Source organism: Ranitomeya variabilis, chromosome 1, assembly GCF_051348905.1.
Source record: "Ranitomeya variabilis isolate aRanVar5 chromosome 1, aRanVar5.hap1, whole genome shotgun sequence".
In the NCBI taxonomy this organism is placed as follows: domain Eukaryota; kingdom Metazoa; phylum Chordata; class Amphibia; order Anura; family Dendrobatidae; genus Ranitomeya; species Ranitomeya variabilis.
In genome coordinates, this window is record NC_135232.1 from 87521192 (window position 1) to 87543783 (window position 22592).

General features: G+C 46.7%; 1 protein-coding gene across 1 annotated transcript in view; it reads right to left on the reverse strand.

Moving 5' to 3' along the window:
• DEPDC1B (DEP domain containing 1B) overlaps nucleotides 1-22592 on the reverse strand; it is a 100566-nt gene that overhangs the window by 23932 nt on the left and 54042 nt on the right. Inside the window, exon 4 of the mRNA XM_077285875.1 lies at nucleotides 7838-7965. Within this exon, the coding sequence (XP_077141990.1) occupies nucleotides 7838-7965 (128 nt within the window). The remainder of the gene's footprint in view (nucleotides 1-7837; nucleotides 7966-22592) is intronic.

The window sequence follows — 22592 nt, forward strand, 5'->3', positions numbered from 1 at the left end:
GTTCTATCCCCTGACAGAGCCTCAGAAGGTTCATATGATAACCGGCCAACTCTTTGGGGCGGCTCTGAGAGAATTGAAGTCCTGGCCCGCCGAGGATAAGGGAACTGCACAGCAGATTTTTGCAAAGCTTAAAGCCACCTTCGATACTCGCACTGCTACAGAAATTAAACTGACTTTCTATGGATGCAAACAGAGACCGCAGGATAGCTTACGGGACTATGCCCTTAATCTCCAGGAGGCGATGCGGGCCATTAAGCAGAGTGACCCCGGCAGCATGCAGGATGAGGATAAACTCCTGAAGGAGCGGTTCATTGAGGGGCTCCTGTGCAGTCACCAGCGGGGCCAATTGCACTTCCTGGCCATGCAAAATCCAGACTTGACTTTTGCGCAATTCAAAGATAGAGCTATCCAGGCATTGCAGGAGCGACAGCCCAGCCGCGCAATACCACCCAGGCGCCCCGCTCTCACATACCACCAGGAGGTGGCATCGGATACCCCAGTTGCCGCGGAGGCCGACGCCTAGAGCTTCGAGGACGACTCCCCTGCAGGACTCCGTCTTCAGATGCAGGAGCTGACCAAGAGCGTTGCTGCCCTAGCCCGGACGGTGCAGTCCCTACAGGAGGCCCCCAAGGAAAAGATCCAGCTAGCCTCCAGACCAGAAGATGTCCCCTGGATGCGACAGAAGAGGACCCCACCGACCAGAGGCCGGGACAGCGATCGCTTCCATCCGGACGGACGACCCATCTGCCGCCGCTATCACCAGGTGGGCCACCTTGCAAGGTACTGTCCTTTAAACGAGCAACCCCTGGGGCAAAGGGCCAACCCCCAGGAGTAGGACGGTCAGGCCCGCAGCATTGGAGAACCAATTATATTGGAGGACAACCAGTTCTCCCTGTAGTGGTTGATGGAATCCCCTTGAACGCTTTGCTGGACACCGGTTCTCAGGTGACGACTATACCTTACGTGCTTTATAAACGGTATTGGGAGGACACCGATATTACTCGTGGCCCTGACGATGATTTCACCATAATAGCCAGTAATGGTCAGCCGTTGCCACAAGTGGGGTATAAGGAGGTCACCATCAAGGTGGGGCGGGTGGAATTGAAAGCCCAAGGGATTGTGATTGTTGATATTGATCGTCGAGAATGTAATCCCATGATGACTCTTGGTACTAATGTTATAGAAAATTGTCTTGCAGAAGTTATTGTTTTGTTGCAACAGGTGGCAGAAACTGCTGGCCACAGTGAGCAACGTGCCCTACAGAAGGAAATCAGAGCTCTGATGCAGAGACAGCAGGTAGAGCTGACTGGTGGTGAGATTGGTCGTGTCACTGTGAGTGATTCAAACCCCATCGCGATACCCCCCAGGAGTGAAATGTTAATATGGTGTCGGGCAGCCATAGGCCTCAGGGGAAAGGACTACCAGGCCTTGGTAGAACCCGTATATTCAGACAATAGGCCTACTATTCTGACAGCCCGGGGGGTGGTCGACGTTCGCCAGGGGAGAGTGCCCATACGTGTCCTCAATTGTGGGGAGGAAGAGGTTCACCTCACCAAGTATGCTACGCTTGCCAAATTGTTCACTGTTAATAATAGTGTGATACAGACACCTGAACCCTTGGTCCCGTCAAACGTGGCGGAGGACAACGGTTCTGCAGAGCACTCGAAATACTGGTGTCGGGAATTGCATGTGGGCACTGACTCTACCCCATCCCATCAAAAACAGGGGGCCTACCGGGTGGTACACGAGTACGAGCAGGTATTCAGCAAACACCCCTTAGATTTTGGGCAGGTGAAAGGGATCCAACATCATATCCCCACGGGAGATCACCGACCCATAAAAGAGAGATATCGCCCTGTACCCCCAGCTCATTACCAGTGTGCCAAGGACATGTTGCGGGAAATGAAGGAGGCTGGGGTGGTGAGAGACAGCTGTAGCCCCTGGGCAGCTCCGTTAGTCCTTGTTAAAAAGAAAGATGGTACAATGAGGATGTGTGTTGATTACAGGCAGTTGAATCGCATTACACATAAGGACGCATACCCACTGCCCAGGATAGAGGAGTCTCTGGCTGCCTTAAAATCTGCTAACTACTTCTCTACCTTAGATCTCACCAGTGGGTACTGGCAGGTTCCTGTAGCGGAGGCGGACAAAGAGAAGACGGCCTTCACGACGCCAATGGGTCTCTGTGAGTTCAACTACATGCCCTTCGGATTGTGCAATGCTCCCGGAACGTTCCAGAGGATGATGGAGTGCTGCCTGGGGCACATGAACTTCGAAACCGTGCTGCTGTATTTGGATGATGTCATTGTCTTCTCTAAGACCTACGAAGACCATCTGAAGCACCTGGCCGAGGTGTTTGAAGCCCTGTCCAACTTTGGCTTAAAGGTGAAACCGTCCAAGTGTCATCTGCTGAAACCTAAAGTGCAGTACTTGGGCCATGTGGTGACCGCTGAAGGAGTGGCCCCAGACCCCGACAAGGTCACAGTGATCAAGGACTGGCCAAAGCCCAGTGACCTCCACGAAGTCCGGCAGTTCCTCGGGCTGGTAGGCTATTACCGGAGGTTCATTAAGGACTTCACCAAGAAGGCCGCACCCTTGCAAAACCTGGTGGTAGGCCAACCAAAGAAGACCAAAGGGAAGAACACCCCCTTTGATTGGAACGAGGAGCTGGAGGGATCCTTCACTTGTTTGAAGTCGGCACTGACGGGAGAAGAGGTACTGGCTTACCCCGAATACGACCAACCGTTTGTGCTGTACACAGATGCCAGCAATGTGGGATTAGGAGCCGTGCTGTCCCAGGTCCAGAAAGGCAAAGAAAGGGTGATCGCTTACGCCAGCAGGAAACTCCGTCCCACGGAAAGGAACCCTGACAACTACAGTTCCTTTAAACTGGAATTCCTTGCCATCGTCTGGGCAGTGACAGAGAGGTTCAAACACTACCTGGCCTCCGCGAAATTCACTGTCTTCACGGATAACAATCCGCTAACGCATCTGGATACTGCCAAACTCGGGGCCTTGGAACAGCGGTGGATGGCCCGGCTGTCCAACTACGATTTCACCATCAAGTACCGGGCAGGACACAAGAATGCCAATGCCGATGCCTTGTCCCGAATGCCCAATTTGCAAGAAACGGGAGAAGACCCAGAGGCACTTGAAGAGGTGGAGCTGCCTGCGTTCCATCGCCCCAAAGCCACTCAGAACTCTCATCATGTGAAGAACAGGCACAGGAACCAACCGGATGCCACGCTGAATCCCCTGCCCCATCATGGGTGGGCGGAGACCCAGGATGGTGACCCTGCGGTCCGTCGGGTGAAAGAGCTCTTGACGCAGGCAGGGTTGCATCCCGGCCCAGATGATCCACAGGAAACCCAACAGCTGTGGAAGGGGAGAAGCAAACTGTTTATTCATGATGACAAGCTGTGCAGGAGGAGCATCGACCCACGTACTCATGAATTGGTGTGGCAGATAGTGGTGCCAAGGCGAGATGCGCCCATGGTCCTGGGAGCCTACCACGATGGAGCCGGACACTTCGGATGGAGGAAGCTAGAGAGGCTACTCCGAGGGAGGTTCTATTGGATTGGCATGAAGAGAGCCATTGAGAAGTGGTGTCGGGAGTGCGGCCCATATAGCCTACGCAGGAAGGACCGTGGCAGCCAACGGGCTCCCCTGCAGCCTATCATCACCAAACGGCCACTCGAACTGGTCGCGCTGGATCATGTGAAGTTGACACCTAGCCGGTCCGGCTATATCTACGCTCTTACCATCGTAGATCACTACTCCAGTTTTTTGGTGGTTGTACCTGTCAAGTATCTAACGGCCAGGACTGCCGCCAAGGCCTTCCAGCAGTACTTTTGTAGGCCCCATGGCTACCCGGAGAAGGTACTGACCAATCAGGGACCAGCATTCGAAGCAGAAGTGTTCCAAGAGTTCTGCCAACTGTACGGGTGTAAGAAGATCCAAACCACGCCGTACCATCCTCAAACCAATGGGATGTGCGAAAAGATGAACCAGGTGGTGATCGACTTATTGAAGACCTTGCCCGTAGAGGAACGGAACCTGTGGCCGACGAAGTTGCCTGATTTGGTGGATATCTACAATCACATCCCAGTAAATTCCACCAACTGTACTCCAGCGTACCTAATGAGGGGAAGGCCTAGCCAGTTACCCGTTGATCTGGACATGGGGGTCCTAGTCCCCGAAGATACCTCACCGGATGCAGATTGGGATGCAGAAAGGCAGCGAAGGTACCGCAAAGTACAGGAGTGCGTGGAAAGAAGTCTCGCCCAGGCTAGGCAAAAACAAGAAAGGGACTACAACCAGCACGCTCCTGCGATTCCCCTGTCACCTGGTGAGCAAGTACTTAAACGAAAGAGGAGACTACACAAGCTCGATGACCAATGGGAAGCGGAACCGTATACCATCCTGCCATCCGATTTCGACAACACGAAGGTCTGTCTCATCAGCAAGGACAGAGGGGAGACCTCGACAGCGGTATCTAGGGATCACCTTAAGGTCTGCCCCGATAAGTTGAGAGAGAGGGACACGGCCCCAGGAATCTCCCCGCCGGTGGAAAAGGAGAAGATGATCCATACCGTCCTTGGTGACTTTCCCCAGTCCTGGACTCAGATAAATCAGGCCATCGTGGTACCTGTTCTAATGTTTCAACAGCCGGACCCACCAGAAACAATGGTGGTACCAGACAATCCGGCCCCGCAACCTCAACAAGCCTTACCCGAAGATGCCATGCCAGCCGTTGACCCGGCAAATCCTCCCTCTGCTATCGGTGAATCTGCTGTACCCACTGTTGATAGCAGCAGCTCTGAGAGCCCCAACCTGCCAGTGCTACCCAGACTCACTAGAAGTGTAGCTAGAAGACAGTGCACTACACCAGCGGTAGCAAGCATAGCGGGCCCTGTTAGGCCAATAGCAACCCCTGCGCTGCGAAGGTCCACACGCAGCACTCAGAACCAAACTCCCCTCCGCTACAAAACTTGGAGGTATTAATAAGGGCTGCTATTTAATTAAAAATGTTTGTGTGCATATCTTTTGTTACAGGTTTTAGAATGGACAATAGAGTAATGGACGGTGAATTGCTCAAAAACTTTCAAAAGAGGGACCCCTTTGTTTACCCGGGGTCCCCGCTGTTTTAACCACTGAACTGAGAGTCATAAACTGTGCATGACCTAACTTTCGCAACGTTCAAGAGTCCTCACCTCCCACAAAGGGAAGCACTGTTATGTTTAATTGTTTATGCTATTTCAAAATTTTGTGTGTTTTCTGTTAACATGTATTGTTGTTCTTGTTTTCCCAGTCCGGGAGTACTGGATTTAACCGGGGGGGAGTGCAGCGCCCCAGAGTCCTGGTCGTTGCAGTAATGTCGCTCTGCCACTAAGGGGAGTGATGTTACGTCTGATTGCACTAAAGGAGTTTCTCGGACCAGGTAACACTCACACTACACTTCACACTCCGGCCACCAGGGGGGGTGGTTCTATCTAGTAGGCCACTCCTCACACTCTGGTAAAACTGGGGGTTGGACAGGAAGACAGAGAGAGAAGTAACTGGGAAGAGCGAGTGAGAGGACCTGTCAGGGATGGGATCCTGGCAGACTCCTAAGAGCAGAACTAACCAGTGAACAACGGGAATACAGAAAAGAGGCATTAGGACCAGAAGGAGTCGTGCTGTTAGACCGAGGCAACATCCTTCTGAGGCGCAAACAGTCGGTGGCCGGAACGCCGAGCAAGTAAGAGACTCTAAGTACTACTGCAAACCATGGCCGGACAGCCAATTATAGGTTGGCTGTCTCACACAAATCACCTAAGCAGACAACGGAGGCAGCTGTGGGAGAGGGGCGACTCTAGGGTCCCGGAAGAACTCCAGGCCTACCCCGTCATACGGGTGCGTCCTACCATATCATCTGGGGGACGGAGAGAACGAACATCAGAGACAGACAGACTCAGTTGTGAGGACTATCCCGGGAGCTCAGCAGGGAAGGACTACAACACACAGCGCTAGAGGGTAGACACTGATTCCCACCTGTAAAGAGAACTCCTGATGTGCCTTTGGACCGGCCGGTCTCGAACAGCCCTGTTGACAGCGCTCTGGACTTAGGATTCTTAAACCTTCAGTAAAGAGGTAAAGAGACTGCAACCTGGTGTCCTCGTTATTTACTACGACCTACACTGCACCGCAATATCACCACTATCTACATCTATTACTGTACGCCCCTCAGCAGGGTCACGGACCGGGCCTAGCCACCGTGACAACCCCAGAGCAGAGACTCAGAGGCCCGGTACCGGGTACCCCTTGGCCCTGCGGCAGTGGGGGCGCTACAAGGAGCTTTCGTGTCTTCCCATCTGCTGCTTCCATCTCTTCTTTTGGCCAGCACAATATGCCAGCAGGAGATCTGATAACTGACAGGGTATATGTATTGATGGCGCAGATTTTATTCTTCCCATTGAGCTGGCTCTTTAGGATCTGCCTTACCCTCTGATGGTATTTGGATGTTGCCGCTTTCCTTGCCTCTTCATCATGGTTACTGTATCCCTGTGGGACGCCGAGGTACTTGTAGCATGTCTGTACATCCGCTATGTGCCCTGCTGGTAATTCCATGCCATCAGTCTTGACTACCTTGCCTCTCTATTACCAAACGACCACACTTCTCAAGTCCGAAGGACATCTCGATATTTTCACTGTAGATCAGTGAATGGATGTCTCGTTCATTTTTCGCATACAGCTTGATGTCATCCATGTAGAGGAGGTGGCTGATGGTGCTTTCACTCTTGAACTTGTAGGAACTTGTATCCATAGCCAGACTCTGTAATTATCTGACTGAGGGGGTTCAAGCCTATGTAGAACAGCAATGAGGACAGTTTGTCACCTTGGTATATGCCGCATTAAATGGTCACTTGTGCTAGTTGTCTTGAGTTGACTTCCAATGTCAGTGATGTTTCTTTGCTGAACCTTGGCAGTCGTTCTCTGGTATTGATGGTATTTATTTTATCTAAGATCTTCTGTTTCAGATCAGCTGCAGTGTTCTCTAGTTGCAGGATTGGATCAGGATTTTCAGGGGGTTGCACATGTTGTTCTTCCTGGTCTTCATGTGAAGTAGATCTGCAGTGCACTTAATTCATCTCAAATTGTGATAATAGCTTTCTCTTTATGACATTGACACTTTGGGTGACTAGCTGTCAGTGGACATGCAAGTCTTGCATCCATCCAGAGTTTCCTCATATGCTTCATATATCCTCTATCATTTGGTCTGCTGTTATAGTAGCATTTCATCAGATCCAGGTTCTCTTGCCTTGTCCATGTATGGTTTGTTCCAGTAGCCCATTTATCATCAGATTGTCCTGGTTCCTCAACATCTGACACGGACCTTGTTAATTCGGGTGACGTTCGAGCCGCTATAACTCTCTTGTTTATAGTAGTAGACACTATAGTAGATAATGGTGTTAGTAGTCTTGCCCAAGGACCACTATTATTTAAAACAGAGCAGAGCCAGGATTTGAACCCCAGTCAGCTACCTAAGGTAGGTAGGCACTATAATGTTAGCATGTTACTATAATATATATAGTGCCATCATATTCCATAGCGCTTTACAGACATTGTCATCACTGTCCCCACAATCTAGATTACCTATCAGTAGATCTTCGGAGTGTGGGAGGAAAACAGAGAACCTGGAGGAAACCCATGCAAACACACAGGTAACATACAAACCCCTTGCAGATGTTGTCCTTGATGGGATTTCAACCCAGGACCCCAATGCTGCAAGGCTGAAGTGCTAACCACTGAGCCACCATGCTGCCCCTGACATAGTGATTTTGCCCGACTGACTTACCGTAATAGTGTCCTAGATTTCCATATTTCTTCAATGTTTTCTGCGGTTAACTCTTTACGATATAGCAGCCGACAGGCTGGCACCTCTCCTATGGCTATACTGTGCCGTTTATACCACATCTCAGAATTCTGGGGAAAAGAAAAAAAATTGTTCCAATTATTGCCAATATTTAGGAATGGGGTAATTTATAGTATTCTTTCCCCATTCCCCCACCATGTACTGTAAGGTGGCTGATTAGTTCATAAGATGCTTTATATGTAGCCATTATAGAAGGCGTTTCATTTTCTAGAAGAAAAAAAAATGTAAAAGCTTATACTCATTTCAGCCAATTTAGATGGGACTATCTTTCCCACTGCTCTGACCATAGGAAGGCATAAAACTGGAGACATCGGAGCAGGGTACACCTTGTCGTGGTGGGATGGCTTTATGCTATTTTGCTCAAAATAGTGTTACTGATTTACCGTATATACTCGAGTATAAGCCGAGATTTTCAGCCCAAATTTCTGGGCTGTAAGTGCCCCTCACGGCTTATACTCGAGTCACGGTCGGCGGTGGGGTCGGCGGGTGAGGGGGAGAGAGGATTGTCGCATACTCACCTAGTCCCGGCGCTCCTGGCACTCCCCCTGCCTGTCACACTGTCTTCGGGTGCCGCAGCTATTCCCCTGTTCAGCGGTCACGTGGGACCGCTCATTAAAGTTATGAATATGGACTCCACTCCCATAGGGGTGGAGCCGCATATTCATGTCTCTAATGAGCGGTGCCAGTGACCGCTGACAGAGGAAGAGGCTGCGGCAACCGAAGACAGTGTGACAGGCAGGGGGAGCGCCGGGACTAGGTGAGTATTTTATAGTCACCTGTCCACGTTCCACCCGCCGGGCGCCGCTCTGTCTTCCCGTCCTCTTGCTCTGACTGTTCAGGTCAGAGGGCGCGATGACGTACTAGTGTGCGCGCCGCCCTCTGCCTGGACAGTCAGTGCGGAGAGACGCTGAGACGGTATGCTGAGCAGCTGCAAGCAAGAGAGGTGAGTATGTGTTTTTTTTTTTTTTTATTGAAGCAGCAGCAGCGTTATATATGGCACAGCTTTATAAGGAGCATCTATGGGGCCATAATGAACGGTGCAGAGCATTATATATGGCACAGCTTTATATGGCACATCTATGGGGCCATAATGAACGGTGCAGAGCATTATATATGGCACAGCTTTATAAGGAGCATCTACGGGGCCATAATGAACGCTATAGAGCATATATGGCACAGCTTTATAAGGAGCATCTATGGGGGCACAATGAACGCTATAGAGCATATATGGCACAGCTTTATAAGGAGCATCTATGGGGCAATAATGAACGGTGCAGAGCATTCTATATGGGGCATCTATGGGGCCATAATGAACGGTGCAGAGCATTCTATATGGCACAGCTTTATAAGGAGCATCTATGGGGCCATAATGAACGGTGCAGAGCATTCTATATGGCACAGCTATATATGGATCATCTATGGGGCAATAATCAACGGTATGGAGCATTATATATAGCACAGCTTTATATGGAACCTCCTTTGGGGCAATAATGAACGGTATGGAGCATCTATTTTTATTTTTGAAATTCACCGGTAGCTGCTGTATTTTCCACCCTAGGCTTATACTCGAGTCAATAAGTTTTCCCAGTTTTTTGTGGCAAAATTAGGGGGGTCGGCTTATACTCGGGTCGGCTTATACTCGAGTATATACGGTACTTACTGCAGGGTGTATGCTCCCTTTTTTTTTTTTTTTTTTTAAAGAGGGTTTCGTCTATAAAATGGCCACAGTGTGAATGAGCTCTTACACTTTGCACCTACACTAGATTATAGTCCAGCTTAGTTTTTTTGCTTTGAGAGTGAACATAGCCTTAAAAAAGCCCCAATGTGAATATTACAGGATTACCAGCTGTTTGCCATCATTTTTTGTTTTTTTTCCCCCATATTACATTATTTTAAAAATATATATATATTTAAATATACATAACAAAAACCTGATTTAAACAAATATTCATTTTCTGATGTTACCTCCCTTTTTTAATCAAGAAAAGTTTACTTATTGAGACATCAGTAATAAGCTTTAGAACAGTAAAACAGGTATACAATCCCTCGGAAAAATTATGGAATCACCGGCCTTGGAGGATGTTCATTCAATTGTTTAATTTTGTAGAGAAAAAGCAGATCACAGACATGGCACAAAACTAAAGTCATTTCAAATGGCAACTTTCTGCCTTTAAGAAACACTAAAAGAAATCAAGAACAAAAAATGTGGTAGTCAGTAATGGTTACTTTTTTTAACCAAGCATAGGGAGAAAATTATGGAATCACTCAATTCTGAAGAAAAAAATTATGGAATCATGGAAAACAAACAGACAAAAAAGAAAAACGCTCCAAAACATCACTAGTATTTTGTTGCACCACCTCTGGTTTTTATAACGGTTTGCAGTTTCTGAGGCATGGACTTAATGAGTGTCAAACAATACTCTTCATCAATCTGGCTCCAACTTTCTCTGATTGCTGTTGCCAGATCAGCTTTGCCGGTTGGAGCCTTGTCATGGACCATTTTCTTCAACTTCCACCAAAGATTTTCAATTGGATTGAGATCTGGACTATTTGCAGGCCATGACATTGACCTTATGTGTCTTTTTTCAAGGAATATTTGCACAGTTTTTGCTCTATGCAGGATGCATTATCATCTTGAAAAATGATTTCATCATCCCCAAACATCCTTTCAATTGATGGGATAAGAAAAGTGTCCAAAATATCAACATAAACTTGTGCATTTATTGAAGATGTAATGACAGCCATCTCCCCAGTGCCTTTACCTGACATGCAGTCCCATATCATCAATGACTGTGGAAATTTCCATGTTCTCTTCAGGCAGTCATCTTTATAAATCTCATTGGAACGGCACCAAACAAAAGTTCCAGCATCATCACCTTGCCCAATGCAGATTCGTGATTCATCACTGAATATGACTTTCATCCAGACATCCACAGTCCACGATTGCTTTTCCTTAGCCCATTGTAACCTTGTTTTTTTCTGTTTAGGTGTTAATGATGGTTTCGTTTAGCTTTTCTGTATGTAAATCCCATTTCCTTTAGGCGGTTTCTTACAGATCGGTCACAGACGTTGACTCCAGTTTCCACCCATTCATTCTTCATTTGTTTTGTTGTGCATTTCCTGTTTTGGAGACATATTGCTTTAAGTTTCTGGTCTTGATGCTTTAACAACCTTCCCACGTTGTTTGTATTTGGTCCAGATTTTAGACACAGCTGACTGTGAACCACCAACATCTTTTGCAACATTGCGTGATGATTTACCCTCTTTTAAGAGTTTGATAATCCTCTCCTTTGTTTCAATTGACATATCTCATGTTGGAGCCATGATTCATGTCAGTCCACCTGGTGCAACAGCTCTCCAAGGTGTGATCACTCCTTTTTCGATGCAGACTAACGAGCAGATCTAATTTGATGCAGGTGTAATTGTTGGATATGAAAATTTACAGGGTGATTCCATAATTTTTTCCTCAGACTTGAGTGATACCATAATTTTTTCCCTATGCTTGGTTAAAAAAGTAACCATTACTGGTTACCAAATTTTTTGTTCTTGATTTCTTTTAGTGTTTCTTAAAGCCAGAAAGCTGCCATTTGAAATTACTTTAGTTTTGTGCCATGTCTGTGATCTGCTTTTTTTTTCTACAAAATTAAACAACTGAATGAATATCCTCCAAGGCCGGTGATTCCATAATATTTACCAGGGGTTGTAGATACCGAATATGCCTTTAAAGGGAACCTGTCACCCCGTTTTTTAAAGAGGAGATAAAAATAGCGTTAAATAGGGGCAGAGCTCAGCTTTACATTAGTGTCTTTTTTGTGCCTTTATTCCCCAGCTATGCTGCCGAAATACCTTTGTAAAGTCGCCGTTTTGGGCTGTCACTCACGCTGAAGCCGAGTTCGCATCTCGGCTTCAGGAAAATGGCCGGCGCGATCTCCATCTGCGCATGCGCGGCATCCCGCGGCCATTTTCCTGAAGCCCCGGGCAGCAGAGCACTCCATCTGCGCACGCGCGGCCTCAGGAAGATGGCCGCCCCCACCGATCACCAGGAGAATAGCGCAGATCGCGCTCTTTTCCCTCAGCTGCGCAGTGGATTCGGCAGTTGGACATGCGCAAACCACTACGCCACCAACGGACAGATAAGCAAGATCTGGGGGAAGAAACAGCGATGTCACCACGCCCATTTGACCAGACCAGCGTGAGTGACAGCCCAAAACGGCGACTTTACAAAGGTATTTCGGCAGCATAGCTGGGGAATAAAGGCACAAAAAAGACACTAGTGTAACGCCCAGCTCTGCCCCTATTTAATGCTATTTTTATCTCATCTTTAAAAAAACAGGGCGACAGGTTCCCTTTAAAAGCAAAAAACATCTTCAAACAAGCATGCAAATAAACTTTTCATAGGAGTAACTTTCAAATCCCAATAACTCCCCCCCACCCTTTCTTCCCTTGGTATACTGAGGTGGAAATTAATTGACTCACTCAGGCTCTTCGAGCTCAAATACATACACAAAATCTTATAGAGTAATTACAGGGGTTCTCATATCTCCGTTTGGCAACGATAAAATAAAAAAAAGCCTATAATTCCCTCCTGCGCTGTTCCCTCGGTGTCAGCACTCGCATTCCCGGGGCTATCGTGCGGTTCTTGTGACACGTGACTGCTGCCGACCAATCAATACTGTAGTCACTGTCCCCGCCTTCTGACAAATTGAAGAGGAAGTCAGAGATCAGCTGCAGCCCAGGGTCACATGTCACAACAAACCGCATAGAAGCCCCGGAAAAGAGAGAGTGCTGACACCGCAGAAACAGCGCTGAGAAGGGAGTACAATTTTTTTAAATTTAAATGCTAAGTTTAAGTGCTAAGCATGGGGTATGACAAGGAGTTGTCCAAGTAGTGGACAACTTCTTTAAAGAATTATTCAACCTAGCACTAATAAATTGAAAATTACCCCAATAGTTCAGACACTACTGCCAGGCATTTTACCTAGTCTCCCCATCGATAACCAAATTTGCCAACAGCTCTCCTTTTGATATATACCTTTTCCTCCATTAGGACTGTATTGTTTAAAGGGGGTTGTCTACTACTAGGACAACCCCTTCTTGATCTAAATGTTTGGCCCCAATGAAAATAAAAAAAGCCTACACTCACTTCCAGTGCCGGCTCAGTCCCAGCGGTGTCGGCACTCGAGGTCCTGGGGCTCTCGTGTGGTTGTAGGACACGAGGTGCCCGGCGCACAATCATCGCTGGCGTCTCTGTCTCCCTCTTCGGACAATTTGGGCATGAAGAGGAATTCAGGGCTGCAGCTGATCTCCTACTTTCTCTTCATGTTCAAAACGTCCGAAGATGGGGCCAGTGATGCCAGCACTGATGGGCGTCGGGCACCACATGTCATACGACAACCCTGGGACAGGCATGGTAGGCGAGCACAGGCTTCTTTATTTTAAATATTTAGATCAAAAAGGGGTGTAGTAACGACAGCATTTAAAGAGAATCTGTCACCTCATTTTGCCGCTATAAGCTGCGGCCATTGCCATTAGGGGCTTATCTACAGCATTCTGTAATGCTGTAGATAAGCCCCCAATGTAACCTGAAAGATAAGAAAAACAAGTTAGATTGTACTCACCCAGGGGCGGTCCCAGTTTGGGTCCGATGGGAGTCGCAAGTCCGGGTCCGGCGCCTCCCATTTTCATGCAATGACGTCCTCTTCCTTGCACCGGGCCTCTCTGACCTTTCCTGGCACCTGCGCACTGCAGTACTTTGCTCTTCCCTCAAAAGGGCAGAGAATTACGCCTGCGCAGGAGCCGCGATAGAAGCAAGGAGGATGACAACATCGTATGAAGATGGAAGGCACTGGACCTGCGACGCCCATCGGACCCGGACCTCCCCCTGTGTGAGCATAATCTAACTTCTTTTTCTTATCTTTCAGGTTACATCAGGGGCTTTACAGCATTACAGAATGCTGTAGATAAGCCCCTAATGGCGGTGGCCGCAGCTTATAGCGGTAAGAGGAGGTGACAGATTCCTTTTAATCTTAATAATCCAGATGTCTATTTTCAATAGGCCAGGAGGCATACTTATTTTTATGTTGACTTTTGAATTTGTGTGCTTTTCTTTGGTTGGTCAAGAAACACAGACTATTGTTAGTATGAGCCTTTAAAAGGAACCGGTCACCCACAATATCGATGGTGAAGTAAGCCCACCGTCATCAGGGGCTTATCTACAGCATTCTGTAATGTCCCGGAACGATGGGCGTCGCTGGTCCGTTTCGGAACCTCCTATCTTCATTCCATGACGTCCTCTCCTGGTCTTCACGCCGCGGCTCTGGCGCAGGCATACTTTGTCTGCCCTGCTGAGGGCAGAGCAAAGTACTGCAGTGCGCAGGCCCCAGAAAGGTCAGAGAGGCTTGGCGCCTACGCACTGCAGTACTTTGCTCTGCCCTCAACAGGGCAGATAAAGTACGCCTGCGTCGGAGCCGCAGAGACACCTGAGACACCCATCGGATCGGACCAGCAGCGGGACCGCCCCTGGGTGAGTACATTCTAACCTCTCAGGTTACATTGGGGGCTTATCTACTGCATTACAGAATGCTGTAGATAAGCCCCTGATGACGGTGGGCTTACCGCACTATCGATTTTGGGGGTGACAGGTTCCCTTTAAGGTTGACTCGAGACTACGTTTGTTGCAGCATATTGTGTTGTTATCTAGGAGGTTAGGAATGCAGGTTAATTGAACAGGTTTTTTAACCCCTTCCCGACCCATGACGCCACGTAGGCGTCATGAAAGTCGGTGCCAATACGACCCATGACGCCTATGTGGCGTCATGGAATGATCGCGTCCCTGCAGATCGGGTGAAAGGGTTAACTCGAATTTCACCCGATCTGCTGGGACAGGGGGAGTTGTACTTTAGCCCAGGGGGGTGGCTTTGCCCCCACGTGGCTACGATCGCTCCGATTGGCTGTTGAAAGTGCAACAGCCAATCAGAGCAATTTGCAATATTTCACCTATGAAAATGGTGAAATATTGCAATCCAGCCATGGCCGATGCTGCAATATCATCGGCCATGGCTGGAAATCCAGATCTGCCCCCCCCCCCACGCCACCGATCTCCTCCCCAGTCCTCCGTTCTGTCCCGTACTCCCCTCCGTCCGCCTGTCCGCTCCCCCGTCCTCCTGTCCGCTCCCCCCGTGCTCCGATCCACCCCACCTGTGCTCCGATCCACCCCCCCTGTGCTCCGATCCACCCCCCCATCACCCCCTCATACTTACCGATCCTCCCGGAGTCCGTCCGTCTTCTCCCTGGGCGCCGCCATCTTCCAAAATGGCGGGCGCATGCGCAGTGCGCCCTCCGAATCTGCCGGCCGGCAGATTCGTTCCATGTACATTTTGATCACTGTGATAAAACCTATCACAGTGATCAAAATAAAAAAAATAGTAAATTAACCCCCCTTTTATCACCCCCATAGGTAGGGACAATAATAAAATAAAGAAAATATTTTTTTTTCCACTAGGGTTAGAACTAGGGTTAGGGGTAGGGTTAGAACTAGGGTTAGCGTTAGAATTAGGCTATGTGCACACGGTGCGGATTTGGCTGCGGATCCGCAGCGGATTGGCCGCTGCGGATTCGTAGCAGTGTTCCATCAGGTTTACAGTACCATGTAAACCTATGGAAAACCAAATCCGCTGTGCCCATGGTGCGGAAAATATCGCGCGGAAATGCTGCGTTGTATTTTCCGCAGCATGTCAATTCTTTGTGCGGATTTCGCAGCGTTTTACACCTGCTCCTCAATAGGAATCCGCAGGTGAAATCCACATAAAAAACACTGGAAATCCGCGGTAAATCCGCAGGTAAAACGCAGTGCCTTTTACCTGCGGATTTTTCAAAAATGGTGTGGAAAAATCTCACACGAATCCGCAACGTGGGCTCATAGCCTTAGGGTTGGAATTAAGGCTAGGGTTGGAAATAGGGTTAAGAATAGGCTTGTGGTTAGGGTTATGGTTAGGGGTGTGTTGGGGTTAAAGTTGTGGTTGGGATTAGGGTTAGGGTTGGGATTAGGGTTGTGGTTAGGGGTGTGTTGGGGTTAGGGTTGTGATTAGGGTTATGGCTAAAGTTGGGATTAGGGTTAGGGGTGTGTTGGGGTTAGTGTTGGAGTTAGAATTGAGGGGTTTCCACTGTTTAGGCACATCAGGGGTCTCCAAACGCAACATGGCGCCACCATTGATTCCAGCCAATCTTGCCTTCAAAAAGTCAAATGGTGCTCCCTCCCTTCCGAGCCCCGACGTGCGCCCAAACAGTGGTTTACCCCCACATATAGTGTACCAGCATACTCAGGACAAACTGGGCAACAATTATTGGGGTCCAATTTCTCCTGTTACCCTTGCGAAAATAAAAAAATGCTTGCTAAAACATAATTTTAGAGGAATGAAAAATTATTTTTTATTTTCACGGCTCTGCATTGTAAACTTCTATGAAGCACTTGGGTGTTCTAAGTGCTCACTACACATCTAGATAAGTTCCTTGGGGGGTCTAGTTTCCACAATGGGGTCACTTGTGGGGGGTTTCTACTGTTTAGACACATCAGGGGTTCTGCAAACGTAACAGGATGCCCGCAGACCATTCCATCAAATCTGCATTCCAAAACGTCACTACTTCCCTTCCGAGCCCCGGCATGTGCCCAAACAGTGGTTTTCCCCCACATATGGGGTATCAGTGTACTCAGGAGAAACTGGACAACAACTTTTGGGGTCCAATTTCTCCTGTTACCCTTGGGAAAATAAATAATTGTTGGCTAAAAAAATCATTTTTGAGAAAAGAAAAATTATTTTTTATTTTCATGGCTCTTATAAACTTCTGTGAAGCACTTGGGGGTTCAAAGTGCTCATCACACATCTAGATTAGTTCCTTGGGAGGTCTAGTTTCCAAAATGGGGTCACTTGTGGGGGAGCTCCAATGTTTAGGCACACAAGGGCTCTCCAAACGCGACATGGTGTCCGCTAATGATTGGAGCTAATTTTCCATTCAAAAAGCCAAATGGCGTGCCTTCCCTTCCGAGCCCTGCCGTGCGCCCAAACAGTGGTTTACCCCAACATATGGGGTATCATCGTACTCAGGACAAACTGGACAACAACATTTGGGGTCCAATTTCTCCTGTTACCCTTGGGAAAATAAAAAATTCCGGACTAAAAATCATTTTTGAGGAAAGAAAAATTATTTTTTATTTTCACGGCTCTGCGGTAAAAACTTATGTGAAGCACCTGGGGGTTTAAAGTGCTCACTATGCATCTAGATAAGTTCCTTGGGCGGTCTAGTTTTCAAAATGGGTTCACTTGTAGGGGAGCTCCAATGTTTAGGCACACGGGGGCTCTCCAAACGCGACATGGTGTCCGCTAACGATTGGAGCTAATTTTCCATTCAAAAAGTCAAATGGCGCGCCTTCCCTTCCGAGCCTTGCCGTGCACCCAAACAGTGGTTTACCCCCACATGAGGTATCGGCGTATTCAGGAGAAATTGCCCAACAAATTTTAGGATCCATTTTATCCTGTTGCCCATGTGAAAATGAAAAAATTGAGGCTAAAAGAAATTTTGTGTGGAAAAAAAGTACTTTTTCATTTTTACGGATCAATTTGTGAAGCACCTGGGGGATTAAAGTGCTCACTATGCTTCTAGATAAGTTCCTTGGGGGGTCTAGTTTCCAAAATGGGGTCACTTGTGGGGGAGCTCCAATGTTTAGGCACACGGGGGCTCTCCAAACGCGACATGGTGTCCGCTAAAGATTGGAGCCAATTTTTCATTCAAAAAGTCAAATGGCGCTCCTTCCCTTCCGAGCCCTGCCGTGCGCCCAAACAGTGGTTTACCCCCACATATGAGGTATCAGCGTACTCAGGACAAATTGTACAGCAATGTTCGTTGTCCAGTTTCTCCTTTTACCCTTGGGAAAATAAAAAAATTGTTGCTAAAAGATCATTTTGGTGACTAAAAAGTTAAATTTTCATTTTTTCTTCCATGTTGCTTCTGCTGCTGTGAAACACCTGAAGGGTTAATAAACTTCTTGAATGTGGTTTTGAGCACCTTGAGGGGTGCAGTTTTTAGAATGGTGTCACTTTTGGGTATTTTCAGCCATATAGAACCCTCAAACTGACTTCAAATGTGAGGTGGTCCCTAAAAAAAATGGTTTTGTAAATTTTGTTGTAAAAATGAGAAATCACTGGTCAAATTTTAACCCTTATAACTTCGTAGCAAAAAAAAATTTGTTTCCAAAATTGTGCTGATGTAAAGTAGACATGTGGGAAATGTTATTTATTAACTATTTTGTGTCACATAATTCTCTGGTTTAACAGAATAAAAATTCAAAATGTGAAAATTGAGAAATTTTCAAAATTTTCGCCAAATTTCCGTTTTTTTCACAAATAAACTCAGAAATTATCGACCTAAATTTACAACTAACATGAAGCCCAATATGTCACGAAAAAACAATCTCAGAATCGCTAGGATCCGTTGAAGTGTTCCTGAGTTATTACCTCATAAAGGGACACTGGTCAGAATTGCAAAAAACGGCCAGGTCATTAAGGTCAAAATAGGCTGGGTCATGAAGGGGTTAATATGTTGATTAGCTATTGTATAAGTCAAGCTAGTTTGTTGATCTGCAAAACAAAGAAGAATGAACTATGCAGATTGATTAAATACTCAAACGGCGTCACACTAGGCGTATGAAAATACGGTCTGTTTTTTTACGGCCGTAATACGCAGCAATTGTCCCAAAACACTGTTCCGTATTCAATGCGAGGATGCGATTTTTACGCACAAATTTATCCGTGTGTCATCCGTATGGCGATTTTTTTTCTCGCAGGCTTGCAAAATGGACATATCATGGATCCATCGGCTCAAATATTCTTAAAAACATATATACAGCGTGAATATATATATATATATATATATATATATATATATATATATATATATATATATATATACACACATACACAGTGCCTACAAGTAGTATTCAAGCCCCTGCAGATTTAGCAGGTTTACACACTTGGAATTAACTTGGCATTGTGACATTTGGACTGTAGATCAGCCTGGAAGTGTGAAATGCACTGCAGCAAAAAAGAATGTTATTTCTTTGTTTATTTTTTTTTTTAATTGGGAAAAGTTTTTTCAGAGGGTCATTTATTATTCAACCCCTCAACCCACCAGAATTCTGTTTGGTTCCCCTAAAGTATTAAGAAGTAGTTCAGGCACAAAGAACAATGAGCTTCACATGTTTGGATTAATTATCTCTTTTTCCAGCCTTTTCTGACTATTTAAGACCCTCCCCAAACTTGTGAACAGCACTCAAACATGGTCAACATGGGAAAGACAAAGGAGCATTCCAAGGCCATCAGAGACAAGATCGTGGAGGGTCACAAGGCTGGCAAGGGGTACAAAACCCTTTCCAAGGAGTTGGGCCTACCTGTCTCCACTGTTGGGAGCATCATCCGGAAGTGGAAGGCTTATGGAACTACTGTTAGCCTTCCACGGCCTGGACAGCCTTTGAAAGTTTCCTCCCGTGCCGAGGTCAGGCTTGTCCGAAGAGTCAAGGCTAACCCAAGGACAACAAGGAAGGAGCTCCGGGAAGATCTCATGGCAGTGGGGACATTGGTTTCAGTCATTACCATAAGTAACGTACTCCACCACAATGGTCTCCGTTCCAGACGAGCCCGTAAGGTACCTTTACTTTCAAAGCGTCATGTCAAGGCTCGTCTACAGTTTGCTCATGATCACTTGGAGGACTCTGAGACTGACTGGTTCAAGGTTCTCTGGTCTGATGAGACCAAGATCGAGAACTTTGGTGCCAACCACACACGTGACGTTTGGAGACTGGATGGCACTGCATACGACCCCAAGAATACCATCCCTACAGTCAAGCATGGTGGTGGCAGCATCATGCTGTGGGGCTGTTTCTCAGCCAAGGGGCCTGGCCATCTGGTCCGCATCCATGGGAAGATGGACAGCACGGCCTACCTGGAGATTTTGGCCAAGAACCTCCGCTCCTCCATCAAGGATCTTAAGATGGGTCGTCATTTCATCTTCCAACAAGACAACGACCCAAAGCACACAGCCAAGAAAACCAAGGCCTGGTTCAAGAGGCAAAAAATCAATGTGTTGCAGTGGCCTAGTCAGTCTCCTGACCTTAACCCAATTGAAAACTTGTGGAAGGAGCTCAAGATTAAAGTCCACATGAGACACCCAAAGAACCTAGATAACTTGGAGAAGATCTGCATGGAGGAGTGGGCCAAGATAACTCCAGAGACCTGTGCCGGCCTGATCAGGTCTTATAAAAGACGATTATTAGCTGTAATTGCAAACAAAGGTTATTCCACAAAATATTAAACCTAGAGGTTGAAAAATAATTGACCCACACTTTTATGTTTAAAATTTATAAAAATTTAACTGAGCAACAAAACTTTTTGGTTTGTAAGATTTATGCATCTGTTAATAAATCCTGCTCTTGTTTGAAGTTTGAAGGCTCTAACTTATTTGCATCTTATTAAACCTGCAGGGGGTTGAATACTACTTGTAGGCACTGTATATATATATTTTTTTTAAATATATACTTATATATTTTTATTTTTATATATATATATTTAATTCAGTGCTAGATAGCGAGAGAAAATATTCTGAAAAGTTCCCAGGCTCGAGTTCATAAGAGTTCATCCAGCAGAGGGCGCATCACCGCGACTCGAGGTAACAACAGTACATTCCCCTGCATTCCATTCATTCATGAAGTTTTACTGGCAGGGGCACAGCTGCATTAGCACAGCTCCTGGGTGTAAAATGATTTAACCCCTTCAGATGGATTTACAGCGTGGGACAAGATTGAACGACGGAAGGTATGGAATACGGTTTGGTTTTTTTAACTTTATTTCAGCTGACAAGGGTATTCAGGTGGATTAAGAGTACAGTATAATAAAATATTAAAACACCATGTGTCTTTCATTAAAATACTTTTTAATAATGTGTGTTTTATTAACCATTTTGTACTATTGGATTAATAATAGATAGGTGTCATAATTGACGCCTCTCCATTATTATCAGGCTTAATGTCACCTTACAATAGCAAGGTGACATTAACCCTTCATTACCCCATATCCCACCTCTACACGGGAGTGGGAAGAGAGAGGCTAAGTGCCAGAATAGGCGCATCTTACAGATGTGCCTTTTCTGGGGTGGCTGGGGGCAGATGTTTTTAGCCAGGGGGGGTCCTATAACCATGGTCCCTCTCTAGGCTATTAATATCTGCCCTCAGTCACTGGCTTTCCCACTCTGGCGGAGAAAATTGCGCGGGAGCCACGCCAATTTTTCCGTTTAACCCTTTAATGTAATAGCTAGAGCCCCCAAATTTTACACAGAGACACTTCTTACATTAGTAAAGAGGAATATGTAATAAAAGAAGGGATATGAGATGGTTTACTGTATGTAAACCATGTCTCATATCCTGTAGGGTTTGTGAAGGAGATAGGAAAAGCCAGCAATTAAATAACCGGCTTTTCTGCTATCTAGTGCTGAATTAAATCTACTATATAATTGTCTAAGGGGTACTTCCATCTTTCTGTCTGTCCTTCTGTCTGTCACGGATATTCATTGGTCGCGGCCTCTGTCATTCTGTCATGGAATCCAAGTAGCTGATTGGTCGTGGCAAAACGCCCACGACCAATCAGAGATGCGCACAGTCCGGAAGAAAATGGCCGCTCCTTACTCCTGGCACTCACTGCCCGGCGCCCGCATACTCCCCTCCGGTTACCGCTCACACAGGGTTAATGCCGGCGGTAACCGACCGCGTTATGCCGCAGGTAACGCACTCCGTAACCGCTGCTATTAACCCTGTGTGTCCCCAATTTTTTTTACTATTGAGGCTGCCTATGCGGCATCAATAGTAAAAAAATGTAATGTTAAAAATAATAAAAACAAAAAACCTGCTATACTCACACTCCGTAGTCCGCCGAGCCGCTCGTCCCGGCCGCCATCTTCCATTCCCGGTGATGCATTGCGAAATTACCCAGAAGAGTTAGCAGTCTCGCGAGACCGCTAAGTCTTCTGGGTAGTAATTTCGTAATGCATCCTGGGAATGGAAGATGGCGTCCGGCGCGAGTGGCTCGGCGGAGCTTCGGTGGATTCCAAGCGTCGGTAACCGCTTCCTGGATCCAGGCGCCAACGGAAGGTGAGTATATAACTATTTTTTATTTTAATTCTTTTTTTTTTTTTTTTTTAACAGGGATATCATACCCACATTGCTATATACGTGGGCTGCACAATATACTACGTGGGCTGCGCAATATACTATGTGGACTGCGCAATATACTACGTGGGCAGCGTGGCTGTGCAATATACTACGTGGGCTGTGCTATACACTACGCATACATATTCTACAATACCGGATGCGTTAGAATCTAGTGTATATACCTATTCTATGTGTACACATTTATTCTACCTATTCTATTCTGTCAGTGTGATTTTACTGTACACCGCACTGAATTACCGGTTTTTCTATAGAACACCGGTGCGTATTTCTGGCAAGTCACACGCATGGTCCATGTGTAATCCGTAATTTTCTCACCCTCATAGACTTTCATTGGTGGATTTTTTGCGCAATACGCTGACAAACGCAGCATGCTGCGATTTTCTACGCCCGTAACATACCGTATATTAC